The 13,996-nt window shown below is 31.8% G+C and overlaps 1 protein-coding gene across 1 annotated transcript; it reads left to right on the forward strand.

Moving 5' to 3' along the window:
• The first annotated feature begins 1,721 nt into the window (after window positions 1-1,721).
• On the forward strand, window positions 1,722-3,202 carry LOC107426381 (glycine-rich protein 5). The gene is made up of 2 exons (XM_016036549.4): window positions 1,722-2,165; window positions 3,149-3,202. The coding sequence occupies exons 1-2, from the start codon at window positions 1,722-1,724 to the stop codon at window positions 3,200-3,202; spliced, it is 498 nt and encodes a 165-aa protein (XP_015892035.4).
• The last annotated feature ends 10,794 nt before the right edge of the window (window positions 3,203-13,996 follow it).

Consider the following 13,996-nt stretch of genomic DNA (forward strand, 5'->3'; position numbering starts at 1 on the left):
ACACATACAGAGATTTCTGGTTTCCCACTTTACCCTTTATTCTTTTAATGTTTAAACTGATCTCAACCGTTCATTTAGTCCTCATATGGAAATTGTTGAAGTTTGACAAAAAAAAAAATATTATTCTCAAGGAAACAATTTTCAAAGAATCATTTCACTAAGAATTAGTTTCCTTGTTTAGTTTGCAATAGAATTTTCAAGATTTATCGGTAATTAAATTAATCCATGTCTTCTAACTGAGGGGAAAATTGTGGACGTTGATACTCATCAGATCTTCGCTACCTTAACATATATTTTCAAAAAAACCAATAGATTATCTTAAATTTATGGGAATATTTCATTTACATCTTTTAAGGTTTGGAATAAATACCAAAATATGCTTTAGGTTCATAAATCATCCTTACCCTTTGATGGCAAATTAAATTACTCTTATATCCTTAGTAAAATTAAATTATCTTTAAATCCTTTATTCTTTTTTTTTTCTTTTTGAAAAGAAATAATTTTTTTGATGATTTTGTAAACATTAATTTGAAGACTTGAAAGTTTTGCTAATCTATATTTTTAATTAATTTAATTAAAATATGTGATCATTTTTCATTTAAAAAGAAAAAAACTATGTAATGATTTTAATCAAATAATCTTGTTTAATTAAGTAATAATTTGTTGAATATATTTAACTAAATACGTTAAAATGTAATATAATTATCAAATATATTTATGTTGATATATTATAATTTTTCAAATATGTTTATCTAAAGGCATTTGTCAAATATATAACATGTTTTTTTAAAAAAACATATGTAATTAAATTGTTATATATATTTTTTAAAGAAAAAAATTATCACATACTTTAAATTAAATTTAATTAAAAAAGAACTTTGAAATCTTCTAATTTATTATTGTATAGGAATTTAAAAATAATTTAATTTTAAAAATGTATAAGGTAAATTTACCTTGCTATAGAAGGTGTAAATGATTTTTTTCAAAATCTGAAGGATATATTTTAATATACCTGATCAAGAGATGTAAGTGAAATATTCTCTAAATTTATTCACCACAAGAAGATTATAAATAAAAACTTTTATTGCAAACACATGTGAAAATAATTAGTGGAACCTAATATATATATATATATATATATAGACACACACATACAATAATTGTCTTTCATAAATATTCTGATCTTATAAAATTATAATATCTTGATAAAATTAGAATTATATATATTTAGGCTTTGTTAGGGGTTCATTGTATTTTTTGAAGTGAGGCTATTTCAATTAGGCCATTGAAATATACGTAATTGGGTCGGATTTTATGTAATTGGTTTAATCGTATGGAATTCGAAAGCCATAAAGAAAAGATCTCATCTTAAAAAGTAAGTGGACCTTATTAGAGGGAAAAAAAAAAGAAAAAAAAAAAAGAGTAAATATAATTGAATTTTAAATGTCACACCCTAAGATAAAAGCAGAGGTCTAAGTCCAAATTTTGTTCATAAATTAATTATCGTGTGTTTTGCTTGCTAGCACGTGCATGCGTAATCTATAAATGATACAGAATATTGCATTTACTCACTAAATTCCGATTCCTGTGCTATTTGGTCCCCCTCTTCATATAAAATCTCTCCACTAATTGGAGGATAGTTTACGACTCTGCTTCTTTTCCTTATTTGATTTTTTTTTTTTTTTTTTTTTGGTTTGGAGTATTCATAAAAAAGAAAAATCATGAAGAAATTAACCATCATAATATTCCTGGAGATTTTCTTGGTGGTTTCCCTCTTTATTACGACCGAAACATCGGCAAACGGAATTGGCTCCAACCTTGAAGAAAACCCAGATCCAGGACTCTGTTTGGATCCCGGTAACTGTTTGTCTCATGCACGTAGGCTTCTAAATCCCAACGCCGGGGTCAAGATTAGTGCTGGTCGCGGCGGTGGTTCAATTGGCGGTTCTCGCGGTGGCGGTTCAGTTGGTGGTACTCGAGGCGGTGGTTCAATTGGAGGTTCTCAAGGCGGTTCCAATGGAGGTTCTCGTTCTCGCGGCGACGCTACGCGCGGCGCTATAATTGGTGGGATAGCCGGTGCTGGAGTCGGAATGTATCACGGTAGACATTCTAGGGGACCTTCCAAATCAAATGGGGCTTCTTCGATAATCCCTATGAAATTCCATGTGTGTCGCTTTTCATCTTTGATTTTTCTAATTTTATTCCTATCTTAGAGGATCAGTATAGTTTTTCTTTTTTAATTTATTTTATATATATATATTCCTTTTAAGTATGACAAATTAAAGCAAGAAATTCTTTATTGAAGTAGTAATATTTAAGCAAGATAGTTGTTGTTGGAACCTTCAATTCTGGTTTTGTCTAATTTTGGATGAATGGAAATTACTTGCTTATGTTGCTTCTTGATAATTTGATGACAAACGATGATTAATCCCTCATTCCCAGAAAAATAAATAAATAAATAAAAATAAAGTAAATAATGATAATAATAAAAAAAACCAGAAGTATTAATAAGTGTTGGCATATATTATATTACCGGTTATGATATTATCTTGAAATTATATTATATGTACAAGAATACATATAAAACCGTAAATATATAAAACGCTTATGGTTAATTTGGGTATGTGAAATCGTATTAGAACAGAATTTGTAGACTTTTTTTTTTTTTTAATTGATGTTAAACTGTTATTAGTTTGCTGGGTGTCCATATGCAATAGAACAGATCAATTTGGCTACCAAAACATCCATCATTTTTCAAAAGTGACAAAGGTGCAGTTAGTTCAAATCTCAATATATTTTATTTCCAACAATAAAAAATAGGTTCATATACTTGCCCATTAGTCGAAGGCAAAATTAAAATTATTAAAGGCTATACCTTTTCCTTTTTTTTTTTTTTAATAGATTTGTGAGTGGCAATATTTACAAGAAATTAATCAACAAAAAATAAACTAATATCACAGCTGCAAATATATGAGAGACTTTCACATCATCATGCGTGCCAGAAGAGAAAATTTTCAGTGCAACGGTGGTACCAGATCAGCTTGTACCACTTCAAATCAATATTTGACACCTGTTAAAAATGTCACATCGTCTCACCTTTTAATTTATTATTTTATTTTTTTTCTTGAAAACATAAAAACTTTTGCAGGCAATTTTTCCTTCTTCAAAAGATTCTTTTTCTTCCCTTCCACGGCGTAAATGAACGGTCCTTTTCTTTGTCTGCAATTTTAGATCCTCAAAGCTATGATTTTTTTTTTTTTCCGTTAAATTGACCCATTCACAGAACTCTTTCATTTTCAAATTGTTTTTGATTTATATTGGATGGATAGACAATGCATTCGAGCACTGTAACACATGAGATTTTGCATAAATGGGTCTATTAGAATAATATACCTCTCTATCTCTATTTGTCAATGCCCATTTGATTTGGATCTAAGATTTCCATGATGATTTTAACACACATACAAAAAACAAAAAAAGAAAAAAAAAAGAAAGAGCTTTGGAGCTCCCTTTGAAGGCTAGCTTTCTCTCTCTAATGCTTCCAAATGAAGATTTTGGAGAGTTCTAATGCTTCTGGAATGTAGGTTTTGGAGAGTTATGTAGCTTTACATGGAGGATGCTTTTATTTATCTTTGTTTTAATTATCACGTTTTCATTTAAACCCTTAACCACAATGGTGATGGTGAAGGAATAAACCATAAACCCATCGATATGGGCTGGCCTCCACGCTTTTCTTCTATAAAAAGTTTTAAAATTTTTTAAAAAAAATAATAATGAATATAATAAATTGGGAAGATAAACTGACATTGAATTTTAACAGATGTTATGTACTGATTTGAAGTGGTACCAGCTGACTTGGTACCACCGTTGCACTGAAGATTTTCTCCATGAGAGGTGGCGTGTAGGCGGCGCAAGGTCAACTGAATGCAATTTTTTTTTCCCCTTTTTTCTTTCAAGAACTGCTTTTATTTTATTTTATTTTTTACAATTTTTTTTTAAAAATTTATTTAAATTACAAACTATCCAAATTTTTTATTTGCTGTATGATTCAAACTCGTATTTTCATAAACACAAATAAAGATATTTAATTACTAGAGCTAATCTATTTCGTCATTTTTTTTACGGGGTTGAGTTTTGCTAAACGGTACAATTTATTTTTTTTTTCTCATTTTCTTTTCTTTCCAAAACTACTCCTTTTTATTCTTTTTGTCTTCTTTTTATTTTTTATTTTTATTGCTTATATAATAAAATCCATGCAATAACTATAAAAGATTTATTCAAATATTATTAATTTTTATGTTAAACTTTTGAATAATTATTTTAATGATTAATATTATTTAACTTTAGATAATGTAAATATATGCTATTATGAATGACAATAAAATAACTCAATTTAAAATATTATGAGTAACGTAATTGTTTAAAAAAGTTAAAATCAATTTAACCTATTTTGAACAATGTAATTATTTTAAAAAATTAGGTGAATAATGATAAAGATCAATTTTTATACTTTAACAATGTAATTACTTTAGAAATCAAATAAATGATAATCAAAATTATTATTTTTTCTAAAAAAAAGTATAATATAGTAAAATCTTGCATTAAACAGTATACAATATGAAGACAATACTATCTTATATAATACAGTATAACAAAATTAATATAATGCAGTCATGCATGTCAAATGTACCTAACAAAAAATTATATGAGACAAAAAAGGAAGACGTTTTTATCTATGGAAATTTAGGTGTGCATAAAACTAAGCTAATCGAGAAGACAAATAAAACTGAACGATTATTGTCGATGATCAACATCCGATTGATAAGTTAATTGGCATCGGCAAAGGAGATTTGGGTAGTGGCAATTTTCATATTTCGAAATTGTCCATCATCAAAACTAACCAACTATATATGCTTATATTTATGAATATCTCAAGTCTCATATCCTTTCCTTTAAGATCTCTCTCTCTCTCTCTCTCTCTCTCTCTCTCTCTCGCATTTTCAAAAATACACAATCTCTATCTCACTCTCTCTCGCTCTCTAATCTTTCTTTCAAATATGCTCTCTCTCTCTCTCTCTCTCTCTCTCTCTCTCTCTTCTATCGGCTCTCTCTATTTACTTGTTATGGAGTATGAAATAAGAGAGCTAAAAAATGGGGATGACTGAAACTCCATTGCCTTCTTTAAGTGTTGAGTAAGAATCTCCTAGGATTGTTGCTCTAAGGAAGAAGAAGAAGAAGAAGAAGAAGAATAGTGGAGAAGAAGGATGATATGAACCTAGGTTGACTTCCTCCTAAAACCGTATTATATTAGCCCGAATCACAATTAAGTTTAGGTTCTAATGATCACCTTAACCCCTAATCAATGTGTGATTAGAAACCTTCGTATATGATGAAGATGCCATAATAAGTGATGGATGTCTTATTGATAAGTCAAACTAAAACACTTTATCTCTATTAAGTGTTTTAAGTGTTCAAAGAGATCAAAGAGAACAAAGAGAATAAAGAGAATTCTTCTCACAAATATTTTTCTGTATGAATAATGTACTGCATTTTTATTGAGAAAATAAGCCTTAAATAGGTTTAAAAGACAAAATTACGCCATAGAGAAACGGGACATAGGTTTAGGAAACTAGGTGTGGCCGAAATTCTCCTCCTTTCCTAATCTAATTTGAATTAATTAATTCTTTAATTTTGAAATAGAAATTGATTAATTTACAATTGAAATAATAAAATATCAGCCTTCCTAAAGTGATTTGTCCAGCAAATAAAGAAATAAAAATCAAAATAATAGACTAATTTCCTAAAACAAAAGTCAAATTACAAATTGGGAAACTAGTTGACTAGTTTTCAAACAAAGCTGTCTTTAACTAATCACCAGCTAGTTTAGGCTTCAAATCAGCTTCCATATGACATGTAGGATGCCAAATAGGATTAATATTAATTCCATACGTTACCCCTTGATTGGAATAGGTCAAACTTGCTTGATCAACAAAAGAAGTCAAAGTCAGTGCCAAAACAAGCATTGTCGGCCAACATGAAGATTCATGTGCAAATGTGCTGTTTGAATGCTTTTGCTTATGCCTTGACATGATTCCATGTTAATTCATTCTTTGCTGCCCAGATCAACACCTCAACAGGTAGTCGATTGTACGGGTACGGGTAGATTCTCATCATTCCCCTCCTCTTAAAAATGATTTGCCCTCAAATCAAAATCATCACCTACAGCAAATGAAGATAAATTAGCAATATTAAAGGTTGCAATCACATTATACTCACCTGGTAAGTCAAGCTTGTAGGTGTCTTTATTAACCCTATCTAAAACTTGAAAATGTCCATCCCCTCGCGATATAAACTTTGACTTTCGTTGTTCTAGAAACCTCTCCTTTGTTAAGTTCAACCAAACCCAATCTTCTGGGTCAAACACTATCAAAATAAATCCTAAAATTACAAGCTCATTTTGGCAAAAACACACTTTTCAATATTAGCGAACAAACTTTCTTTCCTAAGCACTTTTAAAACTAACCTAAGATGTTCTACATGTTCACCTAAACTCCTACTATATACAAGAATATCATCAAAGTAAACAACCATAAATTTTCCAATGAATGGACGTATGACATAGTTCATTAACCGCATAAAAGTGTTAGGTGCATTAGTTAAACCAAAGGCATTACTAACCACTCTTACAAACCATATTTAGTTTTGCATGTGGTTTCCATTCGTGTAACCCTTTCATTCTATTTTGATGATACCCACTTCTAAGATCAATTTTAGAAAACATACATGCACCATGCAATTCATTTAGCATATCATCTAATCTAGGAATTAGATGCCTATATTTAATAGTTATATTATGAATGGCCCTACAATCTACACACATTCGCCATGAACTATCTTTCTTAGGTACTAATAAAATAGGGACAACACATGAATTCATGCTTTCTCTAATGTAACCTTTTTTTCAAGCAATTCACATACCTAGCTTTGTAGTTCCTTTGTCTCCTCAGGATTGCTTCTATATGTAGACCTATTAGGAATTGCAACTCCAGGAATAAAATCATTTTGATGTTCAATCCCTCGAATAGGTGGTAAACCACTAGGAATTTCATCCAGAAAAACATCTTCAAATTCCTGCAAAAGAGAAGAAATAGAATTAGGCAATTCAAGCTCTTCAAAGCTAGCTTGATGATCTAAATAAGCATCTTTACAAATCATGACCAGTAATTGTTTATTATTCAAAAATGCCTTTTTAACCTTGCCTAAACTAGGATAAAAAACTTTCTTTTTCTTTTCTTTCCTACTCTCAATTTTCTCTCTTACCCTCATGCTCTCGGCTTTTTCTCTCATTTTCTTTCTTTTGACTTCCTCTCTTACTTTTCCCTCAAATTTAGTTTTTAAATACTTACCTTGGTTAGATGAATCAGCCTTACCTCCTTTTTCAATTGGTGAAGCCGTGGGTGCCACACTTGCCCTCTCCTTAAGTCGTTCAGCCTCCCTCCTTTGTTGCATTTGTAATTGGTCTCTAAATACCTCTTTTGGAGTCAACGGCTCAAGCTTAATCTTCTTTCCCTTAAACTTAAAAATAATAGCATTTTCTTGACCATAATGTACAGTATCTTTATCAAATTGCAATGGTCTTCCTAGTAAAATATGTCCAGCATGCATAGGCACAACATCACATAATACAACATCCACATATTTATCAATGCTAAATTTTATCTTGGCTTGTTTGTTTACTTTCATCTTACCACTATCATTATGCCATTGTAATCTATATGGTTTGGGATGATTAATTATTACTAATTCTAATTTTTCAACCACAAAATTACTAATTACATTAGCATAACTTCTACTATCAATTATCATGTTACATATATTACCTTGAATTTCACATGGGGTATGGAAGATGTTTTCTCTTTGAATTTGATCCCTATCTTTGTACATGGTCAAGACACTCCTTGCCACCAAACTCAATTCAGCCTTTGAAGCTTTGAGAGTCTCCGCTTCTTCATGTTCTTCATCTCCAACTTCTACATCAACGAATTCGGCCTCTTCCTCAAAATCTTCACTTTTGGACACCAACTCTCCATTGCCTTTCAGTACCATTATTCTTTGATTCGGACATTGATTGGAAATATATCCTTGACCCTGGCACGTAAAACAAACAATGTCATGAGTTCTAGAACATTTCGAATCAAGCTTACCACTCGATTTAGGTGCTGCCGGGTGTTCGGCTAGATTGTCCTTCCTAGGCCTATTGGAGCTTTCTTCATCATGTTTCGTTTTTGGCTTTGTGTCATATGTGGGATTGCTTCTCCAAACACTTGAATTAGGTCACCCGCTGTTGGAAACTCTTCCAAATCGTGAGCTTGTATCCCTCCTCTTGAATTGGTTCTTAATTTGAATGGCTACATGTAACATCTCTTCCAATTCTACATATTGTTGTAATTTCACTTGGTTGGGTATCTCTCAATTCAACCCTCCCAAAAACCTTGCCATGGTTACCTCACGATCCTCATTCATGCTTAATCTTATCATGAGCATCCCCATCTCTTTGTAGTAGTCCTCGACGGTCCTACTTCATTGCGATAAAAATTGAAGTCGTTGATGAAGCAACCTATGGTAATGAGTTGGCACAAATCTCTTTCTCATGGCTCCTTTCATTTGACACCAAGTTGTAATTAAGTCATCGCTAACTCTCCTTCGGGTACCTTACTCATTATTCCACAATTGGAATGCATAATGCCTAAATTCCAAAGCGGCCAATTTAACCTTCTTTGCCTCGAAATAGTTATGGCAATTGAATCTCATCTCCATATGCTTCTCCCACTCTAAATATGCCTTCGGGTCACTTTTCCCCAAAAATGGTGGGATGTTCACTTTAATATTCCTAGGGTCATCATCCTCATCTCTAGCTTGCCTCCCACGATTTTGCCTTCCTTGGAATCCAAAAGTATCATCAAACTCCTCCTCTAGATTCTCTCCAAAATTACCTTTACCTTCCTCAAATCCTTCCCTAGGTCACCCACGGCCTCCTCGACCTCATCCTCAGCTTACATATAAATCCACCCTAGAATTTGACCAACCTTGTTAGTTCTTAAATCTGTCAATTCTTTGATCTAGGTAATCAAAGTGATCATTCATCCTTTGGAGTTGTTCCAAGATCGCCATCATGTCCGTAGGCTCACCTCCACTTCCCGTTGCTTAAGATTCACCCTTGAACCCTATGGATTCCTCTTCTAGATTCCTTAATGAACCATCTCCTCTTCTCATTCTTGGATCTATCATGTTAGTAAAACTAATACAAAAATCCTCACAAAAATCACTTCTTCATGTGTTTTACTCAAACAAGGTCTCGACACTCGTGTTTGCACATTAGTTCTTTTAACGCTTTTTTTAAGCTCACACTCTCTTCTTTTTTTTTTCCATTCAAAGAATTATCTCAAAGTTCTATTAAAACACACTCAAAACAGCAACTAGGTCACAAGTATGCTCTAATTAAACTTATCAACAAAACAATAACTAAACAAATACCGAGTGAATTGATAAAACCTAGTCTCGGCCTAACTAACCAAAAACAAGGTAAATCAACAAATCAATGTTTGGAATCAATAAGAAACAGACTAGAATATTAAGAAACCAATAATTCAAGAATAAAATTTAGAAAAGAGACTCAAACGACGAACAAGAAACAATTTGAGCAAAATATGGAAAGGTTGTTGGTTGTGTTCTTGTAACTTAAGTTCTTTTTGTTTCAAATCGCTTACCAATTTTGATCCAAACAGTTTTAGTACTCAAAATTCAAAATACAACAACCAAATATTGAACAAATAATCAACAACACCCAACAGTTACAATTGTGTTTTCCTGAAAACAATCAATCCCCAACAATAATCAACACCCAACAATAATCAACAAAATCCAGCATTTTATGCAGTTTTTTTTTTATATCTTTGGCTTTTCTCTTTTTTTTTTTATTCACTCAAAGAATATAAACACAGCTCTAGTAGCAAGAATCAACACCAAAATTTGCAATTGCAATGTCAAAATTTCACCAAACTCTATCCACACTTCAAATAAAAACAAATTGCACATTTTTTAGATTTTTATGCAATATGCTTTCAAATCTTTCTTTTTTTTTTCTTTTTTTTTTTTTGAATATAGTCATGCAACTAATTAAAACAGAAAATCAAAATCAACAATTAACCAAATTACTAAGAACTAATATGCAAAACAACCAACAAGGAAGGAAGCAAAAATTTGGCTAAACAAAGAAACAAATTCGGCTATGTAGAAAATTTTATTTATTTATTTATTTTTTTATGTAGAATGTGAAGAAGATAGAAGCAACATTAACCTACTATTAAAATTATAGAGCAACACAAAACAAAATAAAGCAAATAAGATAGATCAAACCTGAACAAAATTCGACTATGATACCAAATGATACGAACCTAGGTCGATTTGCTCCTAAACCCGTATTATATTAGCCCGAATCACAATTAAGTTCAGATTCTAATTGTCACCTTAACCCCTAATCAATGTGTGATTATAAACCTTGGTATATGATGAAGATGCCACAATAGGTGATGGATGTCCTATTGATAAGTCAAACTAAAACACTTGATCTCTATTAAGTGTTTTAGGTATTCAAAGAGAACAAAGATAATTTTTCTCACAAATATTTTTTTGTTTGAACAATGTACTAAATTTTATTGAAACAATAAGCCTTAAATAGGTTTGAAAGACAAAATAAAAAAACCCTAAAACACCATAGAGAAACCGGCCATAGGTTTAGGAAACTAGGTGTGGCCGAAATTATTGTCCTTTCCTAATCTAATTTGGATTAATTAATTCCTTAATTTTGAAATAGGAATTAATTAATTTACAATTGAAATAATAGAATATCAACCTTCCAAATTGATTTTTCAAGCAAAAAAATAAATAAAAATCAAGATAATAGACTAATTTCCTAAAACAAAAGTCAAATTACAAATTAGAAAACTAGTTGACTAGTTTTCAAACAAAGCAATCTTTGACCAATCACCAGCAAGTTTAGGCTCTAAATCAGCTGTTATATGACATGTAGGATGCTAAATAAGCTTAATATTGATTCTCATATGTATCCCCTTGGTTGGAATATGTCAAACTTGCTTGATCACCAAAGAACTCAAAGTCAGCGCTAAAACAAGCATTTTCGGCCAACCTGAAGCTTTAGTGCAAATGTGCTGTTTGAATGCTTTTGATTCTACCTTGACATGATTCCATGGTCTCTTGGAATGCTCAATCACTTTCATAAACCAACAAATTTATTAGTTTCTGCCCAAAGTCCATAGAAGCAATAAAACAGCTTGCTGGGTCTATTTCGAACTTCATAACTTGAATGCATAAGACAAGCTTTGGATCTTTGAGTATTGTCATGCTCTCTTAAGTTACAATCACACATTGTATAAAGCTAACCAGTTTATCCTTAAATCTCTTAGCTTGCCCATGTGATTGGCTCCATCTTCATTTGTACAGGATCAGCATCCCAGCAGGTCGTCAATTGTACGGGTACAAGCGGATTCTCATCAAAGGATGTTCTTTCAACAAAGAAGTAGAGATTGTGGAGTAGAACTAGTACCTTATGCTAGTGATGGAACTTTTAGTATCTATCGATTTGAATTTTCCATTAAAACTCTATTATTAATTTATTTGATAAATGTTTTTCTTTTGGGGTTCTTTGATGGCAGCAAATTAAGTAGACAATATTTGCTGTTCCTTGTGTTTTCTTGGGATATATCCCTTTGCATAAATATTATAGGTGCCTTTATCCTCAATCTTAGGATGTTTATATTTACATCAAAGAGTGATTTTCCAATGGCAATAACTTCATCACAAATTGCTTTGAATTTATATATATATTCATTCAATGAAAGAGTTCCTTTTGATAAGCTGTAGAGATTGTTTTTATTTGAGCTTCACTATCCTCAGTGGTTGGAAAAAGCTGGTTATGTACTACACTCCATAATGAATAAGCCATTCTTCCCCCTCCCCCCTATGATGCGAATCCGCCCGAACCTTCACAACCGACAACCCGCTGAGGTGCCTACCCGATACGGATGAAAACTGGGCCAATTACTAGAGCTCAAGCTAAGAGGTTTAGGGATCACCTTGCGGTATTTATCTAGGGCATAATCCATTCTCAATAGGTCGTGTCTATTCCCAAATAACGAAGCCCTGTTTTGAGCATACAAGTGGTGGAAGCTGATACGGGCCGAGGTAGCGGTTTTGATACTTTTTAAGAGTCCGGGTAGCATGAAATGGTTCCAAATCTTTATGGATTCAATTAATATGTATAAGAAGTCATGAAATCAAGTCAAGGTAGCTTCAAAGGCAAACAAACAGGTGGTATGCGCAGGGGTCCAAGATTTGTCGGGTTTTGCTATATTTTGTACTAGCTTTACTGTATTGTGCTAAGTTGGCTTTTTCTCTTTCTTCCAAGCAAGGGAAACGTGTGGGACTTCATGGTCAGATTATTTGGCATCCTAAAAAGCATATTGAAGCTGATTTGGAGCTCAAATTGGTCATAGAATGGTCAAAGTCAACTTAGTCAAAAAACTAGTATTTTAGTTTCCTAATTTGATTCTACTTTTTGTTTTAGGAAATTACCATTATTTTTTAGTTTTTATTTATTTATTTTCTGGATAAATAAGTTTAGGAAATTTATTATTTTATTATTTTCATTGTAAATTAATTAATGCCTAATTCAAAATAAAGAAATTAATTAATCCAAATTAGATTAGAAAATTAATGTCTTATTTTTCAATAAGAATTAAGATTGAATTTTATACAGAAATTAATTTATGAGATTGAATTCTCTTTATTCTCTTTGAACACCTAAAACATCATTAGAGAGTGAGTGTTTTAGTTTGACTTATCAATAGGACTTCCATCACCTATTATGGCGTCTTCGATATACCAAGGTTTCTAATCACATGTTTGTTAGGTGTTGAGGTGACCATTAGAACTTGAATATAATTAGATCTGGACTAATATAATACGGGTTTAGGAGCAGGTCGTCCTAGGTTCGTATCACCCTGCCCTCCCCATGGATCATGGTGATAGTTTCTTCCTTCATATTTGCAAAAAGCCAAGATGTGGGTAGGCCATCGTTCAAAATCCATTGCTCTTTATTTGGATTTTTTTTATTTTCGTTCCACCGGAATCAAGAACTTCATCAGCTAGTTTTTGAGAGTTTATGAGATGATGTTCAATCCCAAGACTTCAGATTAGTGGTAGAATTTGTGATTCCAAAATAAGAACATTTGTAGGATATAATTGGATGGAAACCAAGCTAGAGCGTTGGTGGAATGATTAAATGGAGAGTTTGGGTTCTTCATGGGACATTTGAAAAACCAAGCTCTGATACCATCTTAAAAAAGCTGAATATATGTATACTGAAAGAATGATTATATATTTTCCACACTATTTTAGAATCATACACATACATATATATATATATATATATACTTATAAGCAATGGCTATATTTCTACTTAGGAAAGATTTCTAAAGATTGGAATTCATATCTTGGACTTGGTAATTAATTAGGACAGCCTACTTGATTTGAATCCTTTTGAGATTACCATACATGCAACTCTATTTATGTCTAACGGCTTAATGTGCTCCAACGGTCTTGCAATATTGTCTCCCTGGTTTATGTTGTCAGCTTGAGCTCTCTTTTCATCTTTCAACAAGGAGGTAAAGATTGTGGAGTAGAACCGGTACCTTATGCTTGTAATGGCACTTTTAGTATCTATCGCTTTTTGAATTTTCCATTAAAATTCTTTATTATTATTTTATTTCATAAATGTTTTTCTTTTGGGGTCCTTTGATGGTAGCGAATTAAGTGATTTTTTTTTCTATTATATAAATCACTTTTGGATAGAGGCTAGAATTTTTTTTTTTCTGTTGTTGTTCGGTTTTTGAGTGTATAGATTAGACAATACAGTTGT

The sequence above is a fragment of the Ziziphus jujuba genome, chromosome 1 (assembly GCF_031755915.1).
Source record: "Ziziphus jujuba cultivar Dongzao chromosome 1, ASM3175591v1".
Classification (NCBI taxonomy): Eukaryota; Viridiplantae; Streptophyta; class Magnoliopsida; order Rosales; family Rhamnaceae; genus Ziziphus; species Ziziphus jujuba.